Source organism: Peromyscus eremicus, chromosome 7, assembly GCF_949786415.1.
Source record: "Peromyscus eremicus chromosome 7, PerEre_H2_v1, whole genome shotgun sequence".
Classification (NCBI taxonomy): Eukaryota; Metazoa; Chordata; class Mammalia; order Rodentia; family Cricetidae; genus Peromyscus; species Peromyscus eremicus.
Genome location: NC_081422.1, coordinates 114852235 through 114875856, shown reverse-complemented (window position 1 = coordinate 114875856; position 23622 = coordinate 114852235). Strand labels below are relative to the sequence as shown.

Below are 23622 nucleotides of genomic sequence, written 5' to 3'. Positions count from 1 at the left end.
CTCCTGTTTTGCATTAAAATCCCAACTATGTTCAGAGTTTTGTGCGCATAGACTCCTCAAAGAAGTTTGGGGACCAGGCCACCCTGTAATGTCCCCTCTGTCCCCCTTCCTTACCTGTGGGTGTCATGCATTCCTGTAGCAAAGGTGTTTCTGCTCAAATTAGGAGCAAACCCCACAGCTGGTTATATACCCTCTATCCTGTCATCCATTGTAATGTGGTTTGGAAGGTTCATGACTCACTGGCATAACAATTTTGTGACGTATTAAGAAGTGATCACCTACCAAAATGTCCATGTAGTGAGTCTATGGAGAATATTATGAAAATTGTCAGTCAGCTGATGTCCCCTATGCTCCACACTTCCAATCGTCAAGTGCATGCTCCATGGCCCACCCTGGCCTCATCTGGAGAGTACAGAGCTACTTCAGTTCTCATGGAAATGGAGTGTTCTGGCTTATAGACTGCAAAGGAGTCAGGTTTCTTTCCCCTACCCAAGGACTGTTTAGATGTTTAACCCCACAAGAGAAAGAGCTGTAAGATGTTTGGTGACTTAACCCAACCAGGCCACATCCCATATCTGCACAGAGGCACTCTGATCTCGGTCCTGTTGACATCTGCAGGACCCTTGAAGATCACCTGAAGAGCTGTTCACATGTGCTCAGCTCACATGCTGTGTGCCCTTCCTGCCCATTTCTGACACACTGAGGGCCTTGGACTTGGAGTCTCCATACTTGCTGCAAATGCTTGTGGGGACTCACATTGTGACTGGGGAGAAGACTTTGTACAGATTTTCTCCTGGCCCTTGTGAGCAGTGGCTGAACAGCACAGAACCGTTAAGTGGCCAACACTTCTTAATGTCTTCCTGTGGTGATATAGTGTGTACTCTGATAAAATTTGCCTGAAGCTCAGAGGTTAAGAGCACGGACTGTTCTTCCAGAGGTCCTAAGTTCAATTCCCAGCAACCACATGGTGGGTCACAGCCATCTGTAACGAGATCTGATGCCCGCTTCTGGCCTGCAGTCATATATGCTGTATACATAATAAATAAATAAATTTTTAAAAAACCTTTAAAAAATTTTTCCTGAAGATCAGAGAGACAAAGGAATAAGCCACCTCTTACCTCTAGGACTGAAAAGCTTTCCTCAGCCAGAAGACTTTAGTTCCTGTCTCCTCATGCCTTATGTACCTTTCTCCGCCCAGCCATTAAAGGCGTGTATGCTTCCCAAGTGCTGAAATTAAAGGTGTGTGCCACCACTCCCTGGCTCTGTTTCTCTCCTAGACTGAGTCAATCTCATTTGTATACAAATTGTGTATATTGATACAAATTTGAGATTAATTTTGTTAGAAAATACTGTACATATATTTTAATCTTGTTCAAGGTATTGTACCTATACATCTCACTTAATAATGTAATGCAATTTTCTAGTACTTGAATGTTATTATTACCAACCAATTAGGATATAAAGAAATGAAAGTTAGTTAGTCGTTACAATCAAACTTGTAGTCATGTTAGGTATGTTTTCAAGGTCAGAGATATATTTTAGCTGACAGGTCATCTTCAAACACTTCAGAAATCTATAGAATATGGCATTTAAGATGTTTTAATAACAAATTTTTTTTTTTTTTTTTGACAATGAGACATGTCTGCTCCTGGCAGCACCAATCTATTTCAGAGAAGATGATGGGCATCGAAGAAACTCCATGTGCAGTTTACTTTCTTTGTGGCAAGTTAGCCACTGGGCAAGAAACGCCCTTGCCTCAACTGTTGACAGTATGCTGCCCAAAATGGACAAGCAGGACACAAAAGAAAGGACTGCTGAACTTTGCCAAGACAAAGTAGGACAGCCCTTCAGAAAATCCTGCTTCACAGAAAAGTCTGTCAGATATGCTAAGCCTGTAGGCTGAAGATGGATGCCCCAATGTTGCGGAGGAACCTTGGGTGACTTTCTAGGCAGCCAGCTGTTTCTGTCATTTCTCACATTTTTTGGAAGTCACTTGTTCACACTTCTTGGTTACTCAGTAAATAGTATTTCCTTCTCAGGTCTTTGAGGGAGTTGAAGATTAGATAGTTATAGTTTTCCTTGTTAACAAATTCAGAAAAGAAACTCACTAAAGAGGTGTAAAGTGTATAAGTTTGTAAGATATCAAAAGACAGTTTTAGGTTGATAATACAAGTTAGGATAGAACGTGAATTAGGTACAACATTTTAGACTCACCAAAATAGGATAAATAATGTAGTATTTTCTCTGAATATGTCAAATGTTAATAGACTGGGCATTGTTAATGTGATTCTTGACTGTATATATTGTATATATTTATTGTATATGTTAGTTATAACCTTCTTTTGTTATTTTAGACAAAAAAGGAGAAATGTGGTAATATATTGTGTACTCTAATAAAGCTTGCCTGAGGATCAGAGGACAGAGCCAGCCACTAGATTAGACGTAGAGGCCAGACAGTGGTGGCACACACCCTTAATCCTATCACTCAGGAGGCAGAGATCCATCTGGATCTCTGTGAGTTCAAAGCCACACTGGACTACATGAGATTGACTCAGTCTAGGAGAGAAACAGAGCCAGTCAGTGGTGGCACACACCTTTAATCCCAGTACTTGGGAAGCACACACACCTTTAATGGCTGGGCGGAGAAAGGTACATAAGGTGTGAGACAGGAACTAGAAGTCTTTCAGCTGAGGAAAGCTTTTCAGGCTGAGGAGTCCTAGAAGTAAGACATGGCAGGGCTTGTTCCTTTGTCTCTCTGATCTTCAGGCAAATTTTATCAGAGTACACATATATCACCACATGTTCCCTTTGTAAAGAGGTGAAGGAGGCTATGACGTTGACCTAGTCTGTCAACCTGACATAGCTCCACTTGGCTTTTCTCCCTCCACAGGTAAGTCCAGAGAAATGCCAGAAGATGGTAGTTATGTTACTCTCCCCCTCCAAGTCTCCTCCCTCTTGCCCTCCCCACATATACATGCACACACATACGTATACATACATATGCATACACACATTACATACATATACACACATGCACAGACAAATAGACGGACATATACATACACACTTTCACACATACCCCCCTGACTCCGAGCACAAAGTCAGTACCTTCACTGTCGTAGGGCCAGCTTGCTATGATGCTACGGCTCGAGCGTACAGGGTCTACTCAGTGGCACCTCGCTTCTTCTGACCCAGGCCCTCACATTTGCCAGGTCACATGATGGCTACTACCTGGAATGTTCTCTCTAGCGAGGAATCACTCCAGCCACATCCTCTGCCACCTGCTGTTGCCTTGGAGATGCCCGCTTTTGTTTCTAAGCACTTACTTTAGGTCTCTTGGCAAATGTGCACCCTGACTGTACACTTGACTAGAACTGTGTCTGGGTAGGCTCTAGTTCATGCCTAATCCCACAAGAGGTTCACATCTCGCATTCATTTCTTGCCAATTAAACCTGTTTCTTCCTCTCACTTATGTTTGGGCTGGCTGTTGTAGGTAGTTAGTTCAATCAGGCCTAAAAGGTTTCCCCAACCAGCTCTCTTACATTCAACACTTTAAACATATTGAATTCAATGGCTGGAAATGGATGTAATTATGAAGAGTTTCTAAGCAATAAGGGCATTTTTACCTGCCCTGTGGGGAGCCGAGAGAACTGGCAGGACTCAAGTGAGAGAGGAAGCAACTATGGATGAATTTCATCTAGAAAATAATTGTGTCTTATGGGGTGAGAAAGAAAAACACTGAAACCCTCATCTCGCCACCGTGGCCTCTGGCTGGGCAGGTTCAGTGTAGGTGTGAGGGAAGAGCAGGTGACCAGTTAGGCCGAGGCGTGGACAAGCCAGGAGGAGGAAGGGCAGCTTGAAGAGAAGGAGTGAAGGCCACCAGCATCAGTGCCTAGCTGAGGCCGGCTCTCCACGGTGCAGGCTCTCCACCTGCACCCCTCTGCATGATCCCTTCCCACAGCTGGAAGGATGTGTGGGGACGGGCTGTGCGCTGTGTCCCCTTTGACCCCAGTGCCAGCAGCTACTGTCTTGAACTCCACAGACCCCTTAACCCTCCCCCTCTCTATGACCCCACTTCTGCCTTCAAGTCAGATCTCACACATGGGAGAAAAAAACCACCACAGTTGTCTTTCTGAGGCCAACTTACTTCACTCGACATGATGAGCTCCCCATCCATTCTCTGCAGAGGACATCATTCCCTCTTCCTCTCAGCCATCTGCGCTGATCCATTTTCTGGCTGTTGTGAACAGCAGCAGTAAACATGGCCATGCAGTTCTTGTGGTGTGCTGACTAGGACTCCGGTGGGTGCTGCACCTGGAGTGGTTTGTGGGTCATGTGGTGATTTTCACTTCAGGTTCATGAGGAACTCTGCACTAATTCCCACAATGGCTGTCCCAGTTTACATTCCCACTAACAGAGCTAAAGTTTCCTCTTTCTACACCTTTTTGTTTTGTTTTTAATTTTAATTTATGTATATGGGTGTTTTGCCTGTATGTATATATGTGGACCTTTTACGTGCAGTCCCTCCCCATAAAGGCCAGAAGTGGGCACCAGATCCCCTGGAACTGGAGTTACAGATGGTTTTGAACTGCTGTGTGGGCTGAGAATTGAACCTGGATCCTTTGGAAAGGCAGCCAGCGCCCTTGATTACAGAACCGTTGCTTGTTTTCTTGAGGCTCGACATTCTGATTGGGGTAAGATGGAATTCCAGTGCAGTCTGACTTTCGTATCTCTGCTGGCTGAGGTGTGCAGACTGTTCCCAATCGTACTGGCTGTTTCTATTTCTCCTTTTGAGAACTGCCTGTTCATTCTTCTGTCTACTTACTGATCAGGTTGTGGGGGTTGAATAAGAATGGCCCCACAGGCTCCTATACTTGAATGCTTAGGGAGTGGCATTAGGAGGTGTGGCCTTGTTGGAGGAAATGTGTCACTAGGGGTGGGCTTTGAGGTTTCTTTCAAATGCTCAAGCCAGGCCCAGTGGCTCTCTCTCTCTTCCTGCTACCTGTGGATCTGGATGAAGAACTCTCAGCTACTTCTTCAGCACCATGTCTGCCTGTGTGCCGCCATGCTTCTTGCCATGATGATAATGGACTAAACCTCTGAAACTGTAAGTCAGCCTCAATTAAATGTTTTCCTTTCTAAGAGTCACTGTGGTCATGGGGTCTCTTCAAAGCAACAGAACACTGACTAAGACAGTCGATTTGCATTTCGAGACATCTCTGGACTTCTTTCAGCATATCCCCTTGTTTAGGGGCCCAACATGCTTTTGTGAGAAAGATAAAATTCTACAGGGACTCTGGAAAACCCCCACTACTACCTCTGATGCAGGTTAGCTGCTGAAGACTGTGAAAATTCTCCATCCATCCATCCATCTGGGATGCGCTCAGTCAGCACTCAGTGATTCAGGAGAACTCAAGAGCCTTCACCCAGCAGTGTGGGTGAACACAAGGTGAGACCTTAGCAGCTGTCAGAAAGAGAAGCTTCTGGAAGACCCAGAATGTACCCCACGACACATGATGGAGGGCAGGAGAGGACCTGGTCCATGCCATCACACCAGCTGGCTCTCCTCATATCTGGCCTGGCATCAGATGGCAGAAGGAAGACAAATGTGTCTTGAGAAGCAGTCTAGAGAAATGGCTTTGAAGAAATACGGAAATGCAGCAGAGAAGACAAAGCTACGTAAAGAGCCGGTGTGAGGGCTGAATGGAGAGATTTGTTTTTGAAATTTAACTCTGTGAAGTAGAGTTGTCATAGTTACCTGCTTGTTTTTGCTTGTACCTGTGAGATCTGAAGCCACAGAATTAAAAATAATCCTCCTTGTGTGATGCATGCATCTGGAATAAGTGCTGCGGAGCACCTGGGCTGCCCGGTGCGTCCTGCCTGTCAGCGCTGCCCGGGCCTGTCAGAGAGGCTCAAGTACCTTGGCTTTGTTTTTGTCACACAAGATCCCCAAAGATATTAGCAATCATAAACAAACACTAGGGCCAGGGCCTGTCCACACGAGACTGTTACAGCAGGTGTGCGCGCGTGCGTGTGTGTGTATGTGTGTGTGTGTGTGTGCGCGTGCACGCACACACACAGGGCTGGGTGGGAGCAGTTTGCTCTCAACCTTCATGGGGGCTTCAGGAAGGAATCATGTTTATGGACACAGATTCCTGAGGCCTGTGAAGATGGGCAGCGTAGTCCGTTGTGATATGCAGGCTTGGATCTGTCTCTGACCGGCAAACCCACCCTCCACTCTCACAGCCTTGGCTGCATGCTGAAAAGGCTGGCCATCTTCAAGGTCCTGCCATTACTGGATGCCTAGGATGGCTTCTCATGCTGGGCTGCTGTGGTGGGAAGCTGGAGTCTAGATCAGAGAAGCAGAATCTCCTGAAGGGTAGTCTGTACAGACACTAGCTGGCAGTTGTGAGACTGGAACCTGAGGGCCACTCTATAGGACAGCGATGTCTCTCACCAACATTGGGTTATTTCAAGTGGTTTGTGCATACTGGTTTGATGGATGCTGGCTCAGTGAGCCATAGTGGAAGGCTGAGGAGTCAGGCTGGGTATTACCCAAAGCACGTTTCTAGGTCTTATGTGTTTATATAGACTGTGTATGTATACCTATGTATATGTGGGTATGTACATACACATAAACATATATTTATATGCATGTGTACACACACACTAAACCATAGCCCCAGAATTACTTCTGAACTCTTGGTTAATTTTAGTTGTCAACTTGACACCACCTAGAGTCACCTCGGAGAGTCTCAGTGAGGGACTGTCTACATTTGCTTGACCTGTGAGCCTGTCTGTGGGAATTGTCTTAATGAAGTCAGCTGATATGGAAAAACCCCGCCCACTGTGGCAGCACCATTTCCTAAGCAGGGCATTCTCCACTGTTTAGGAGCAGGTACCTTGAGCTAGGCACTAGCTGGCAAGCAAGCAAGCATGCGTCTTTTTTTTCTGCTCTTGACCGTGGATGTGATATGACTTGATGTTTGAAGTTCCTGCTTTGCCTTCACACAGTGATGGACCGCAGCCTTGAATGGTAAGCTGAAATATCCCTGCTTCTCCCCAGAACTGCTTTTTGTCAGTTTTATCACAGCCACAGAAATGAAACTGGATAAAACTGGTCTAATATTGAGCTCAAATTCCCCAACTCTAATGAATGGGTGAGCTTCGTGTATTCATTGGAATTTCTGTTTCTGTTTTGGTGTGATGGTACCAAATGCTACCAGTCACCTTACCAACACGAAGTCCTGACTGGCATGCTGGACCTGGCTGATGGATCAAGATGAAAATAAACCTGAGAAATGGGCTCCTGCCATGTGACGTTGTGAATACTGAATGTCTCTGGGTATGTGAGACTTGGCGACTTCAGGCCGAGTGTTCACTACCAGGCATCTCCACCAGCTCCCTCTGAAGGGCTCTTCCCAAAGTCTTTGTCAGCCTCCCAGTGAACAAGTCTCACCTCCCCATCCAGAAGGGCAGTATGTTTTTCCAGGTCTGTTTGCACAGAACAGACCCAGCTCCAAAAATGAGTGACTGTGAAGAGACCCAGTTTGGGTTTTGGTGAAACTGAAGTATTAAGAAAGCAGACAGTCGGGCTGGAGAGATGGCTCAGCCGTTAAAGGCTAGGCTCACAACCAAAAATATAAGAGAAAGCAGACAGTCAAAAGAGAACAAACCTTCTCTTCTCCAAAAGGTTTGTCCTCAGGCTCAGCTCCATTCCAGGGGACCAAGGAGCCACAACTCACACCTAAGTGTCCTTGACTTCTTCACCCACCCCCTCCTTACAGTATTGCAAGGTCACTCCAGCCCCTGAGGGGATCTTAAACTGGGCAGCATGGCTCTTCAAACTATTCTGTTCCCCCAAGGTTCCTTTCCAGTTATCTCTATCTGAAGAAATTCTTCCCGGGATTCCCATCATAATTTGGTTAAACAGTTTGGAGACTGGCGGTGTGGTATGTTGATGGGCCATTTTAAACCTCATTTAGAAACTCTCTTGCTGTGTCTAAGTTGTCTACTCTGTGGGGTCCTTTTTACTTGATTTGTTGACTCGCGGTGCTGTTCTCCTGTCCGGCTTTCTTCAGTCTCCTCAAATGTGTGTCACGTCGTGTCTCTGAAGGTCTTCTGCCCTTTCCCGTGTCTCTGCCAGCTTCAGTGGTAGCACCGGGATCATAAAATACTTTCACAGGAGGTTGGAGAGATGGCTGAGCAGTTAAGAGCTCTCCACACTCTTCCAGAGGGCTGGCGTCCAGTTCACAGCACCTATGGTGGACGGCTCAACAGCCACCTGAAATGCCAGTTCCAGGAGACCAAGGGCCATCTCCGCAGGCACCAGCACCCATGAACACAAACCTGCTTGTTTTGAGAAAGGGCCTCAGGTAGCCTAGGCTAACCTTGAACTCTGTACCTCATAAGTGGTGTGCTACAGGCCTGTGTCACATGCCTGGCTGGGTTATGGGATACCTGGGTGTGAAGTGCGGGACTGTCGAGGTGGGCATCACCTCTGTTTTTGCCACAGCTGGAACATCTGCAGCTGTTTTCACACATTCTTTCTCCATCCTCCTGTTCTGCAGCTCCAGCAGCACAGACTCTTTACTGCTCCATCTCCAAGACTGCTCACATGAACATCTCTTTTCTGTTTGAAGAACTGATGGTTCTCTGCTCACGTCGTCACTGACATCCCATTTTACTCCTGAGCCAGTCCTGTGCGGGCGTGTTGGTTGGCTCTTTCCTTTAGTGCTAAAAAATGTGTGTGTGTGTGTGTGTGTGTGTGTGTGTGTGTGTGTGTGTGTGTGTGTGGGTGGGTGGGTGGGTGGTGGTGGGAACCCGTTCTCTGCTACCATTTGGCTCCTTCTTACATCTTACCTGTTTCTAGAGTGTTAAGTGGTTGCCAGTTCAGATTTAGTCAGATGAGTTGAAGGCTTGTGTCACTGTAACCCTGTGTTTCACCACTGTGTCTTGTTTGAGACAGTGTCTCGCCATAGAGCTCTGGCTAGCCCTGGAACTTGCTACACAGCCCAGGCTGGCCTGAGTTTTGCCTGCTTCTGCCTTCCAAGTGCTGGCATAAAAGGTGTATCCACCATGCCCAGCCATGATTATTTACTCCAAAGCAAGTTTAGATTTTCCTAGATGCTTGCATGCTAATTTCAAATTGCATCCTGGTCATTTAAAATGTCATGTTATGCAGTTCTGTCTGGTTGGAAACCCACTGGCAATACTGTTTTTGTTTTGGCAGCAGAAATTGCTCTGTAGATTCAACCCCACGTTGAGACTCCTGCTTTAGACCTGGGCCAAAAGAATTCCAAGTGCTGTGTGACTGTATCTTGTGTTCCTGCCCCTGCGCTCAGGCTAGGATGTAAGGTGTGGAAGCGTCTGGTATGCTGTGTCGGATCATCCCATGTCTGCACAGTCAGGTGGGGTAAAGGGAGCCCAGGCATTTGTCCACGGTGCTGTGGGCTTGCATTCCCGGGCCCCTCCCAGATAGATTATATCACCCCAGGGTCTTTCACTTTCTGTCTGCTGTGAAGCTGCCTATGTCCACAACAGTGTCACATCAGAAGCCAGTGTTGTTAGAGCAGAGGAAGGTTTCGAGTGCAGACTCCAGTTACCAGCTGCTCTTACAGCCACTGAGGGGCCACAGGATCACCTGCCGCTTAGGACACACCAGAAAGGAAGCTAAGGACTGGAACCCGTACACCCTGGGAGCTTGAGCAATCTCTCCTTCCCATGTCCCTGGATGAGAATCTCCTGGAGCTCTCTGTCCACTTCTCTGTGGACTTCTGGAGATGAGGCTTGTGGAGTTCAAAGTGGCCATGCCCAGCAAAAGCAGGTGCCCCACAGCTCGGGCATGTATGGCCTTCTTCCCATACTGGCCTGCTGTTCTTGACTAGACAGCCCACTTGAGGGCTGGCCACACATCCTGCTTGGGCTTGGCAACTATGCTCAGGGAGACAGAATGGGTGGCATGTTGGTTCTCTATCTCACCCAGCAGCTCTGGAACTTTCCATAGCTGTAACATTTAATGTACTCATCCTTATAAGACAGCAACTGCTATTAAAGTTCAGGAGTGCCTCGAATCTCAGTTTTCCATGAGTTCTTTTAGCTTGCTTTAAAAATTGTGGTATTTCTCCCACTTCCTCCAGCTTCTCCCACACCCCCAACATGCCCCCTTGCCCAACTCTGTCCTTTTAAAAAACCCATTAGGTCCAGTTAGTGCTGCCCATGTGCAAGATCATCCACTGGGTCATGGGAAACCGACCAGTGGGGACACAAAGAATGATTCTCCCTCCCCCAGCATCTGTCACCTGCCAACAGCTCATTAAGAGATGGAGCCCTGAGAGACCCCCAAACTCTCCCCCCCCCCCAGCACAAGAGGCCCTATGTCCAGATGACAGCAATTCCCAGCCCTCCTCTTCCCTGAACCTTCAGTGTGTGTTTGGAGATGAAGGTGGGCACCGATAAAGATGTCACATTTAGATTGGAGCACCCAGGCTCTTGTCCTCAGTGCATGGATCTCTTCAGTGATGGCTGCACACAGCAGAAAGCAATTCCTCTGACCAAGGTGACTTCTCGTGTCTGGGTCGGATCCAGTCCACCTTCAGCTTTCTTTATGCCTGTGCTCATGGAGCAACTATGGATGTTACCGTGGTCCATTCCCTTGGCCACTTAATTGTCCCTGTAGTTAAGTTCCCATTTGCCTCCTAAGAAGTCATCTCGCTGCAGTTTATGGGGTGATCTCCCAGAAGTACCGCCTCTGCATGCATCCCTGTGTGCACCATGTCTGCATGCCCCTTTGAGGGGCTGGGGAGAGGAGGGAATGGCCCTAGATATATCTGATGCAGCCTGTAAGTCTGTGCTTACTCCAGCACTGGGGGGCCACAGCTGCCATTTTCAGACAGCCGTCTTTATGTGCGGTCCCTGTAAGTCTCAGGTCTTTAACTGACAGCTTGTTTCTGGCACACCCATGTTCAGACCTAACTGCCCCCGTGACCTGTTCATTCGATTTCTTCCCGAGAATGAGGGATGCTAATCCTGCCTTAGTCGCTATGAATTCTTGAGCAGTGGGGCTGACCTGAGGCCAGCCAGCGTCAGCTCCATGGAGACGGGAGCAAGGCCGTCTTGAGTTCACTAACCCGATGACGTTACCTAGAACACAGGCAGTATGCTGACCTTGCACGCTGACTATGGGGCATGTGTGACTCATCCAGCAGGGACAGTCAGGGAGGGAGCAGCTGACTGCTGTCTTCTCCTCCTCTCACAGCTCACCTCCAATGAGAAGCACCTGGAAAGCCTCAAGAACACTGGCAGCCTCCTGCGGGCCCTGGAGCACCTGGCTCCAGCTCACAGGTATGCGATGCGGAGTTAAGTGACTGCTCAGGTCGGCAAACACTCTCAACCGTTTTTGTCCCCCATGTCCTCCTGTTATCCAGGGCCACCAGCTTCCCCACCGTAAGAACACAGGCCTGCTGGCGGGAGAGCATGGTAGTCAGCAGGAGTCTTGGCCCTGACCAAGCACCAGGCTGCCTTCCTCAGCCCATCTTTAGGGGGAGCTACCCCCAGCAGTGGCAGTGTGGGGCTGCCCTGCCTCCTAGGCCTCACTGGGCAGTTTGTTGAGAACATCTGGGGAGTGAGGCCCACTGACTAAGGGTTGGCCTATCAGCCAAGGAGTATGTCACATACACTGAAGACAGACATGGTATCCCAACAGGATGGCACTTGCTGGACTGATAGCCAAGAGTGACAGGAACCCAATTTAGAAAGCAGGGCTATGGTTTACAGTTCCACCCATCAGTTCAGTGCTGCAGCCTGGCCAGGATAAGGCACAGTGACCAGAGCCCAGGGAGATAGCTCTGGTCCCTGCATTCCCTACCCTGGGGACGAACCACCTCCTAAGGGAAGACCAACCTTCAATGGTATCTGGCATTTCCCGTGGTTTGTTTCAGAAATAGTGTGTCTGGGATTTGGGATCCACTTGAAGGAAACTGGCTGAGGCCCTGCAAGGGTGATGCCATACAGCAGCTCACACTCCAGTCCTGAAAGGTTAGAGAAGCTGGCCTGGATGGTAGGGCCCTCCTCATCTGCTGGGACCCATTGTGTGAGGTACAGCCCAGGAACACCACTCAGTGCTCAGGGTGGCCAGACCAGTAAACCAGGAGGTCCTTCCTCTTTCCTGCCAGCCATGTGGGCCTCCACACCTGCTGAGGCTGTTTGCCCAAGAGACTAAAGGTAGCTTATTTTTGTGCTGGACTTCAATTTGGATCAAATGAGTCCAAAGGAGGCTTAGTGTTCAAGGCTTGTGCCCTCTTCGCCCACACCCGGATGCAGGCAGTGTGGCCATGTCTGTCTGGGTTAGTTGAGATGTCCCCACCTGCAAGGGCTGGATAAGTGGGTGGGTGGCACTGCTTTGTGTAGATCTATCCCTCCTGGGAGGCTGGCCTTCCATCCATGCCAGCCCCTCTGGGGCTTTGGTGGGCAGCATGGCCCCACAGGACTGGCCTGGACTCTGCCAGAAGCAGGCCAAGTTCAAAGACATTCCACCCCCCTCAGGGCCTTTGATGCACAGAGCAGGAATTCAGGGCACTGTCCCACTGGCCTGCAGCTTTCATGCGGCACCCCACCCACCCGTTTACTTGCTAACAGCTCTGTTTCCTTGCCTTTGAGAGCCACCCACAGCCTCATCTCTCTCCAAGGCGCTGTCCGAGTGTCACGCTTTTCTTTGCTCACAGCCTGGTTTACACGGGTCTCAACCCCAGCGGTTTCTCTTTTAACCTCCTAATTGTCCACTTGCTATTCCTAAGCAGTATCCCACAGTTCCTGGTGGACAAGGCCCACAGTGGCCAAGAGCGAGCACTGCAGAGCGGGTGTGGAGAGGCTTGGGGCTTGGGAGGCAGGCTGGCTGTGTCTGTCCAGGCTGGCAGGTGGTGCCCAGGGCCTGAGGAGGAGGCACAGCTGAGGCACTGGATCAGCTGGGACTGTGGCACTGAGGCTCTCGATATTGGCTTTTCTGAGAACCAGCTGGCCTTTCAGGTAGATGAGCTCAAGAGGCCCGCCCTGTTAAAGGGGCCTTTGACCCATATGTGCCTGTTAAACATGACCTCTTTGCTCTTCCACAGCTCGCCTGTTGACAGCGCCGTGGCTTCCTTGGCCCTAGAGCTCCTCCAAGCTGTTGGGCACTAGACAGGGCCACCAGTGGCTCCCGTCAGTTGCACTGTGAGGTCAGATCCCACACATTCCTCCTTCCCACCAGCCTCAAGAGGAGCTAATAAAATCGTTGGGCCAGAACTTGATGCCTCAAGTCCTCTCTGACTGGGTGACTGCCCTCGTCTTCCCTATGCAGAGGCCAAGCGAGCCTTCCCTCAGGTGAGCCAGACCTCTGCAGCAGCTCCTGAGCAGACTTCTCTAAGCCTCACCACCCTCTGGTGTTCTACGGCCACTTCTTTTCCTTTCCTAGAATTCTTGGGACATGATCCCAAGAATTCTAGGGAGGCCTGGGTGAGACACATGCACCAGTTCAGTGTGCAAGCCGGAGTGCGGAACACGGGAGTCCACCCAGCTAGAGGGGACAGCAGTGTCAAGGCAGATTTGCTATCCCCACCTCCCACCCTCAGACTTTACCATTTCTGCCGAGTGCTAAGAGTCAAGTCTGGTGGACGCTAAGGGAGGAGGGGTTGCTGTGTGGGGTGGGCCTGAGTCAGCACCGGAAGGTAGGGTGAGGCTTGGGCAGATCCAAGCAGATGAGCTGGCTGAGGCCTCTGGAACAGCTTTGGACCAGGTTTCTGTCCCATTTGCTGCTCCAGGCTGCTTCTCTGGGGAAGGTGTGCACAGAGGGACCATCCCCAACAGCAGCTAGCCCGGGGTCCTACAGTCAGTGGCCAGCAGCCCTGCTGTGACATGATCTGGGTAGCCTGCCAGCTCCATCTAGCTTCGTAATGAAAACACCAGCCGTGCCCGACCACATCAAAGGCAGCCATGCCAATTACCTTTAGTCTCCACAGCCACCTGCAAAGGCCTCAGCTTCCTCAGCCAGACCCTCCTCTTGCCTACAAGGATCCATGGCATGGCTGGATTCAGGGTTGACTCCATTGTCCTGAGCATCCCAAGCAGGCCTTGGCTGGGGTGACAGACACGGAAGCACCAAGGACTTCATACAGCCAGAGGTGGTGTGTCACCAGGCTGTGGGCCAAGCGGTCCTGGCCTGGCTCCATTATGGACTCAAGTGGCTGGGCGTTCTAAGAGAGTAGGCCAGGTCATCTCTCCCCATCCCTTTGTTTGGTGCTTGAGCTCTGGAATCCTGCAGGGAACTGCTTCAAAGCGATGGGCTATTCCTCCTCCTCTGCCCTTTTCAGCAGAACACAGAGCAATCTCAAACAGGAAGGCTTTAACATTCCAGAACATTCTGTTGAGTGGCTGGCTTACAGGCAAGGGGCCTGGTGGTGTGAAGCAGGGCTGCTGTCTTGCTAGAGGCTAGGCCTGCCAGGGCTTGCCCCTCCGCCACCACACACACACACTTACAAATTAATGTTGGAGACCATAAGCGTGCTGGTTGGGGGAGAGGGCAAATACATACAACTGCTCCTTTGAGCTCCCCTTCAAGAGAGCAGACATAGTTGGCCTTTCCCGTGAGCACTGGGATTCTGGTGGTGGCAAGCGGTCTAGACCTAGGTTTCTGCCTGCACCTCCCAGGGAGTCTCATACCCTAACTTCAGCAGCCACTAGGCACACATCAGTCACAGGGAGGTGGCTGTCTAGGCCTAACCTTCTCCCCCTCTACCAACAGCCCCCAGCTCAAGCCTTAACACACAGCCAGAGAGTAGGTGCTGGTTGTACTGTCCCTCAGGAAACGCCAGTGGGTAAAGATGGCCACAGCCAGCCTGGAGGATACCTAGATAGCCGTGGTGGCCGGCCTATAGGCGTCCGTCTTTGTTTCCTGCATGAACTCACAGGATACTGGGCTAACATTTCCTATACTCTAGTCCAGAAAGGAGCTGCTCTGGTGGCTATGGCTGCTGAACGAGTGAGTGTAGGGTTTGAGTCTCCCCACTGGACAGCTCACAAGATGCCCTTTACCACCTTCCCCAGGCACTGAAACATGCAGTGTGCAAATCAATCTCCCTGCTAACCCGCCATGGGTGCAGACAGGACTAGCTCAGGTGCCTCCCGAGGGCCACACTCCCCAGTTCCTACTGTCATTTGTTTCTGCAGGTGGGCATGTTCGAGACCCCATATACCCCAAGGCCACCAGCCCTGAATGCCTTGTCCTTGCTTTTCTATCAAGACCCAGCTCCATGCTGGACTCTCTCCTACTGGAGAATGGTCACTTGACGGCTTGCTTAGCTGCTGGGGTTGCTGTTGTTCAGTGCTCTGCCGGCCCTGGGCCCTGCCCCACACAGACACAGGGCAGGTGGGCAGGTAGGGTTTCCACTGCTCACGCAGATCTCTCTGGATACAAACGGTGCTGTTCCCAGCCTAAGTTGTTTGTGCCTCTCCTTTTGAAAAACCACGCATGCCATTCTGAGTGCACACATGGAGACCAGGCCACTACTTTCTGGTATCAGTTCTTGCCTTCCACCTTGTTACCTTAACCCATATGGACTCTACAGACCCCAACTGGCATCTCTGTGAAGGAGGACTTCCTCACAGGGACCTCCTGTGGCTTAGAATGCTGGCTAACAGGCACAACCTTAAAACCCAAGAAACCAAACAGCTCTCTCAGGCACAAAACATTCTCTCTTTGTAGAGGACCCAAACACGAGTCTTAACAGGTCTGTGTAAGAAACGTACAAAGCCTGCTTGTCAGACCCACCACCAGGACAGATCTGGCAGGCTACATGGAAGGCAGCCCATTCTGGTTCTGATGATGTTCAGATAAACATTAGCATTTAAATATAATTACTGGTTCAAAGGAGTGGCAGGACTGCCCTCTCCAAGTGAGCCACACTCGCAAATCCAGGCATTGCTTTGTTACGCTCAGTGGGATGACCCTGTCCAAAGGAGGGGCTTATTTGCCTTCCAGCTTTAGTTACGGCTCAGTGTAACACAGAGACTATCGCGGGCAGCACACTTAGGTATCTGGGCAAGAGGGTGAGCTGAAGGAGTGCAGGCAGTCCTTCTCAAGGCTGACACACGCACTTCCTTCCTCTGGTGTGCCGGGTTTTGGTGTGGCGCTGCTAAGGGATGCTCCCGTGCAGACTCAGGCCTTCTCTACCCCGACAACCTGGGCACCCCGATGACACCACTTCCTCAGGGCAAGCTGGGTGCCTTCATTACCCTCACCAACCATCTCGTGACAAACAAATCAAAGTGACACAAGCGAATGAATTAAAAGTTTAATTCTGAACCATTTTTATAACCATTTTCTCTTGAAGCATTGTATCACAGCAGGTTACAACAACTTTGGGATAAAAGGCAACTGGTAAACTGTCCAAAACAAGGCTCAAATAACACCTCTTACTGATTTACCCTACCGCACGTATCCCCAATAAAGTTTTTGTTCAAAAACATGAAATAGATCCACCTGCTTATTTTAAGCATATTAAAAAGGAAACTAATCGGACCATTTCTATCTGTCTATTTATACAAAAGGCTACACAATGTTACACGTCTCCAGATTACGATTAGCGTGATTATGAATTAGTGTTCTACACCATTACTCAGTTCTTAGAAATCAAATTGCTGTAGCAGGTTCACTAGAACATAACACTACCAGACTTAAAACTAACAGTTACTGCAAAAAATAAAAGCTACTTCAAAGCAAGCAAAGTCAGTACCATTACAGATATTAAAAAAAAAACAACAAAAAAAAAAAACAAGCAAGGCTAGGGTTTGATAACGCCATCTTGTGATCCATTCTTGTGCATTCTTCACTGCGTGAGTCACTCCCCAAATCCATTTGTATTGTTACTCCTCGACCAAAAAGGACCAGAACAAAAAGTTTACTTCGACTGTTCCCATAGGAAACTGAGCTTGGTTAGCGTGTCAGGCACTTTCTGAGATACCAGCCCACCCCTCGAGCCCTCTCAGCAACTCTACAGGCCAATCCCAATGCAAGGTCAGACAACACAGCTGTATAGAGAGAAAGGCTGCTATTAATGTTGAAAACAGCAAATGTTACTCGTCTGAGTATAACGCTGCAAAAGCCGTGGCAAAAACATCAAAGTGAGAAACTTTCACACATCAACATCTCCTTCCAAGGTATGTATCTGTTTTGTGGCAGATTTACAAACAGGCCTAAAACCATTCCCACCCCACCAAGTCTTTCTGGAGTTCTGTAGGCAGAGTAAAGGATTTCACCCACACTGGCTTTATAAGCTGCTTACCTAAAGGATGATTTACAGGTCAGTATCAAACCAGGCCAGCTGATTGCTGTCACCTGGGGGCAGCCCATCCATGAGGTCCTGGGCATGTCCCAGATCTGGCAGCCCATCAACTGGATAGTCAGCACCAGGGTGGTGGCCACCCATCTCATGCTCCATCATAGGGTCCATCCCCAAGGCATCCTGGCCATATCCACCAGAGTGAAAAGAGCGGTAGCTGGGATCTGGAAGAGTCAGGGTGTCCACAAGACAGGCAAAGGAGAGACAGGTTAACCGTGGTCAGGATGCCGAGAACACTGCTTTCTAGTCTCCTCTTCCAAGCAATTACACAACACCAGGCCTCAGCAGCTCCAGAGACTACCACACACCAACAGCAGTCTGCCTTCAACATATTTACCCTCACAGAGCATGAGGCAGCTGTTAACTGAGCCTCACTTCCTGAGCGTGGCAGTCTAAGGAGACTGAGGAGGCCTACCTGGCAGGCAAGCTGCCTATCACAGTTCAGGTGAGAAGCCAGAGAACTCCAGAGTTCCTTGGATAAAGCCTCTGGGACGGGGTGATGGCAGCAGCACCTTACCCTGCTCAATCTGGATCACTTTCCAGAAGGCTCTGATGGACCAGCTATGAATCACCCTTCCTAGACCCTCCCTTCTCCAAGACAAAGGTATGATGATGGGCTGTGTAACCAAAGAAGAAAAGCCAGGGGACAGCAAGGGCTGGCAGCATGCCACAGCCAAGCTCCACGTGCTCCACTAAAGACACTGCTGCTAACTCTGGAATTCAGGGACCACCCAAGTGCAGCTACCACTTCCTCCAACCCAGGCTCCCTCCCAGATGAGGGGACCAGCCCTGTGGATAAAAGCTTCACAACATACCATCCTGGCGATATCCAAGTGCTTCTCCCTGGGCACCAATGTCCAGTCCAAGATCAGCAGTCTGCATGGGTACAGAATATAAATTTTCAAAACCACACTTGAGTGTTTATAAATGTAACATCAAAAGACAAAAGAGCTCAAACTGCACATAGCATTAAAATGTCCACTAATTGATTCTAAAAGGACACCTACAATGCTGTTCCAGAGGCAGGGCTATAGCAATAAACGCCCAGCAGGCAGACTACTCCGACACAGTGGACAGGGGGAAGTGGTTGGACTAGCACAGCAAAGCTGCCATTATCCAGACAAAGGTACCAATGGGAGGTTTCGGACGGGGTGGGTGGGGAAAGTCAAGGGCTCAGGTCAGAACATGTTAAGATGCCTGCAAATGCCTACTCAACACCCAGCTCTCACATTACTGTTTGGAACCTGAGAGTGCATTCAGCAAGCACCACTTATTGAGACTATGTATGTACCCTAGTTGGGAACTACGGAGTGTCTAAAATGTACTTCTAGGGGAGTTTACCAGAAACCATGATTCAAAGAATAACTCTATGGAGGATGATTAAAAACAAAACCGCCGGGCGGTGGTGGCGCACGTCTTTAATCCCAGCACTCGGGAGGCAGAGGCAGGTGGATCTTTGTGAGTTCGAGGCCAGCCTGGTCTACAGAGCGAGATCCAGGAAAAGGTGCAAAGCTACACAGAGAAACCCTGTCTCAAAAAACAAAACAAAACAAAACCAAGGAGAAAGTACATGGAAAGCAGACTGTTTAAACGGACTCCCAACCACCTGCTCAGCAGACTACTTTCCTCCCACCCTTGAAGACTTCTATAGGCCCTTCTCACCTATGTTCCTATGAGTTATGAGAACAGGGCTTGTTTACAAGCACTGTAGAGACAAATGAATGCCCAGGAACAAGCACTGATTGCTTACCTCATTCCAAGCCATCGGCTCTGTCCTGAAGAGGGAACTGGTCAGCTCAACTGAAAGCCGTTTCTTGTAATCCTGTGGCTTGTCCTCAGACATTCGGAATAAAACAGCAGCTGCATAGGTTGCTGGGAAATGAAGACAGAGTGGCCTTCAGGACAGGTCCAGCACCAGTGCACATGGCAGTTAACAGAGCTGGGTGGCTCCTCTACTTACCCACGCCTTCATTCCTGGAGTGGAGCAATTCTGTCAGGGGAGCTGTGGCTCCCTCAGCTTCAATGGCCTCTGCAGCCTCCTTGTCCTGAGCAAGTTCACAGAGGACCCCCGCAGCTACTCTTTGGATGTTTTCAATGGGGGAATAAAGCAACTACGGAGAAAACACAGGAACAAGACCCAATTAAACCCAAAATAAAGCAAGGCATGGACCCAAATGTGGTACAAACTCGCCCAATGTGGAGTGTCAGCAGCACCCACTCAGCTGTGTTCACAGAAGAAGGCTACTCTGCAATAAAGGACTCCCAGAACTGTTCTCAGCCAGGAACCTTTTCTTTGGGGGTGGGGCAGGGGGCGGGAGGAGGGCTATGCTCTGGCTCTTCCTGAGGCTCTAGGCCCAATGCTCCTAAGAAAGGACTTCTGGTCTGTAATGCTCTCAATTTTTAGGGGCCTAAAGTCTAGAAGGCCCCCATCTGAAGTCAACGAACCTGCACAAACAGTGGAATGGTATTGAGTCCTCGGATTACAATCCGGTTGTGAACATCCCGAGCGAGGATGTGAAGAGCTCCGGTACAGCCTTCCACTATCTCCTCCATGCGGACACCCTCCTGAAAGGAGAGAGGCAATTAACAGCTGGTACTCTCTTCCTCTAGTTCCTGAGCTCTAAGCAGCAGGTGCTATTATTCACACTGTCTCCAAAGGTCCTCACAGCTCGTCCAGTGCTCAGGAAGGGATGGAAGGTTCCTATCATGACGGCTCCTGGTAGCAGGCCTTCTCCCTGTACAGAACCAGCAGCCCTCCTGTGCTCTATGGCTTCCGTATCTGCAGGTTCAATCAACCATGGATCAAATGCAGCCGCAGAAAGGCCTACACTGTGTCCAGAGCAACCTGCCCGGTCCATTAATCCTCAGCGACTCATTCTCTCTTCATTCATGCACCCTACAGGGTTAGTGTGACCGAGGGCAAACAGAGGTACAATGTAAATACCGAAAAGTTTTGTGTAAGAGACTTGAGTTTCTGCAGATACAAACCCACAGACACTGAGGGATGGTGTGTGTTCAGCTTTCTCACTGCACAGAAGAGCACCACCCACTCTGGGTAAGCCGCAAGTGAACACAGGTCATTCTGATGGCTCTTCCCACATGTCCCTCTATTTTTTTACATGTGTCTGGTGAAAACTTTACTCAGCTTTATTCCTGCTGCTAAAATCCCAAAGAGCTGCCAGGAGAGTGCCCACTGCTTGTATCTCCCGAGACTCTGTGTTAAGTACTATTTACTTTCTAATCTAGGACAGCATTATGACTCTGCTACTTTGATTCTGTGAAGACACAGAAATTTCCTTCTTAGGCTGTCGGTGGCACCTTAACTATGAAGCCATCCTATGGAGAAGGGCCAGTGACAGGCACTGGAGAAATCAAACCCACACAACTACCAGCAGCAATGTGGCAGGGTTCCTCCTCTCCGTATTGTCATGTGGGGGAAGAACGCGACAGAGCTGGATTCAAATATGGCTATTCCTACGTGAGCACATGCATTCAAGGCCTAATCCCACAACAGCACATTATACTCCATGTTTCCGTTTTAAGGCTGACCAGGGAAACACCACCAGAGCTTATGTCACACCCCTCTTCTCTGGAAACCAGAAATAGGCCAGTTTTTTTCAGTCATTAGTAACCCTTCAGAAAGGGGTGGGAGGGGTGGGGAGGGTGGAGACAGCTTATGTAGATTATGCATTCACTCTCACACACCTCCAAATAGCCAAGGACCAAAGGTTTACCTACCACAAACTGCTGCTGTGTTCCACCCATGGAGGTGCGCCGCTGGGTGTCCTGATGGGCTCGAACAAGCAGCTGAACTAGTCGTGGAATAGCACCCTGCTCCCGCAAAGGTGCATGATTTGCTGGGCAAAGGGCAAGGTTTCGAATCAATCCAACAGTCGCCTACACAGAGGGAAGAATTGGTATACAACACAACCAAATCACAGGCAGCATTGAGTACACCAACACTTGGGAATCCCGCCACCCTCCTCCTAGCCATCTGTGCCAACAGACAATCCCAAGTTACAAACCCTATGCCCAGCAGTCCACTCACTTCCCATGCTTCCCACCCTGCTCTGACAGTTTACCTTTATCAGAGGCCAGTGGGACGGTGGGTGCAGGAGTTTAACCACAACAGGTAGTCCATAGTGAAGGCGAACGGCATTCTGGGCCATCTCAGCTTCTTGATGCCGGCTGGTCAGATGACGGAGAGCACAGATGGCAGGCTCAGTAATGTCCTCCCTGTCACCAGCACGAAGGACAGTACGCACAAGAGCCTCTATACCACCCACTTGGCACACCATCATCTTGTTCTTGTAATTATTGCAAGTGAGGTTAGAAAGAATTCCGGCTGCACAGGTGACCACATTTATATCATCTGAACCCAGAAGCTGCACGAGAGTCCCAAGGAGACCTTCCATCCCCTCCTGTGGAGATAAAAACACGCTGAGTTCAGGGTTCATGGAGACCCCAGCATCAAGACAGCAGTGTCTGCAGAACGTACCTGTTTAGTTGCAGCATCTGAGAGATTTCTAAGAGTCCAAAGACAGTTCTGAACAAGTCGCTGACTCGGATCTGTCAGATGAAGTCCTAGTGCCTGCATCCCACCTACAAAGTTAGACAAGGAAATGGCTCTTAGCTAGACGTGCTGTCAGCCCTTACAGAAAGTGTCCCCTGACTGTAAACCCTCCTCCCTAAGGACTTTATTTCCTTCTGTTTTCTAGAATGTCACACAGCTGCTGTTTCCTTCCATCTTTTATGGACAGTTTCACCGTCTCTATCTGTCACCTGGAGGGAACATTCCCACCAACTCTTTTCATTCATTCTACCACTTCCAGAATCACCATCAGCACCAGGCTCTGTTCTGAGCTGGAGACACAGCAGTTCAGAGGCTGCTGCAGGCCGCAGGAATATATTATAAGAACTCAGCTGGTTATGGCAAAGTCACTACCTGGAGGAATCAGGGAATTCCTCCAGAGGAAGCCAAATCCCAAGGAGTTTTTAGTGTTACTTGGCTTGTTATATATCAGATGTCTTCTGTTATGAAAATCATGTGTGCCTTCATAGTTTTCCCAATTGATTTTTCCGTAAGAAGGGCTAACAATGTGGACTGATCACTCTCTAGACAAACACATTCCAGGCATTTGGAGAACAGCCTCAGGAAAGGCTTTCTCTGGAATCAGATATCTCCCCTAGCCACTTTCAAGGACTAAAGGAGACACCACCCAGGTGGTCGCCCAATTTCCGAGGACTAACAGTGATAACAACACACAGGTGAGTCTCCTGACTTAAGGTAAATTCCACAAGGAGACACCACCCAGGGGGGCGCCCAACTTCATAGGACTAACAATGATAGCAGCCCACAGGCAAGTCTCCTGATTTAAGGTAAATTCCACAAAGAGACACCACCTAGGTGAGGTGGACATTAAGTAAATAGCTTTACACAATTTAGCTCGGACCCTCCCTTTATAGACCGGGACTTCCAGGGCACAGGACGGAGAAAGAAAAGAGAATAGGTAAGATAGGTAAAAGAGATAGGTAAGAACTTGAGAGGAACAAACTGAGATGGGGAAGAACTAGATTGAAGGGCTGAAAGAGAGTACTAGAGGAACGAGATGGAAGATGAAGAAGAGCCAGATGGGGAAGAACAAGATGAGGAAGAGCCAGATGAGAAAGGAGATGGAAGAGGAGCTGATAGGGGAAAGAACTAGATAGATGAGAACCTAGAAGGGACAGAACTAGATGAAGAAATTAAGATAGAACCTAGAGGGGACAGTAGATAAATATAGAGAGAAATCAGGCAAGAACGGAGCTAGACATGAGAACAGAACTGAAGCTGGGTATAAAGGATGTTATGCCAGAGGAATTAAAGCAAGTGGACTATAGAGCTCGGTGTGCTGAGATTCTGTTTCCTGAAAATAGTCCTCGCCGTTAGTAGTTCTCTCTCCTGAGCCCCTGGGATGTATAATATTAAGGCTGGTCCCTCTAATACTATACAAGAAGAGGCCATGGCTGGAAGTCACAAACTGTACGCTAGAGAGGAAAGCGGTGCAGTCCTCTACAGTCATCAAGTCATGTGATGACCACCAAGTCTTGAAGCACAAATGTAAACTGAAAAGTAAAGACACTCTGGGACTCAGGAGTCAGACAAGCGGTAGCTCCAGTCAGTCAGCATGTTTAAGGCCGAGTTCAAGGATAGCCTGGGCAACCAGCGACAGCCCATATAAAAAGGCACTTGAAACACAACCCAAGGTCCACA

The 23622-nt window shown here is 49.2% G+C and overlaps 2 protein-coding genes across 6 annotated transcripts in view; one reads left to right on the top strand and one right to left on the bottom strand.

Annotated features, from left to right (window-relative positions):
• Window positions 1–13278, top strand: part of Ulk4 (unc-51 like kinase 4) — a 312713-nt gene extending 299435 nt beyond the window's left edge. For all 4 annotated transcript variants that reach the window (XM_059268917.1, XM_059268919.1, XM_059268918.1 and 1 more), the window contains exons 36-37: window positions 11258–11343; window positions 13110–13278. In XM_059268917.1, the coding sequence (XP_059124900.1) occupies window positions 11258–11343; window positions 13110–13173 (150 nt within the window). In that variant the 3' untranslated portion in view covers window positions 13174–13278. The remainder of the gene's footprint in view (window positions 1–11257; window positions 11344–13109) is intronic.
• Window positions 13279–16308: 3030 nt separating this feature from the next.
• Window positions 16309–23622, bottom strand: part of Ctnnb1 (catenin beta 1) — a 30948-nt gene continuing 23634 nt past the window's right edge. The window contains exons 8-16 of one of the 2 annotated variants that reach the window (XM_059268915.1): window positions 21868–21971; window positions 21452–21790; window positions 21108–21266; window positions 19815–19934; window positions 19330–19480; window positions 19120–19241; window positions 18185–18245; window positions 17313–17533; window positions 16309–16899 (exon numbers count right to left, since the gene is read on the bottom strand). In XM_059268915.1, coding sequence (XP_059124898.1) covers window positions 17325–17533; window positions 18185–18245; window positions 19120–19241; window positions 19330–19480; window positions 19815–19934; window positions 21108–21266; window positions 21452–21790; window positions 21868–21971 — 1265 coding nt within the window. In that variant the 3' untranslated portion in view covers window positions 16309–16899; window positions 17313–17324. Of the gene's footprint in view, window positions 17534–18184; window positions 18246–19119; window positions 19242–19329; window positions 19481–19814; window positions 19935–21107; window positions 21267–21451; window positions 21791–21867; window positions 21972–23622 lie in introns of both variants that reach the window. The other variant, XM_059268914.1, reaches the window with a different exon arrangement.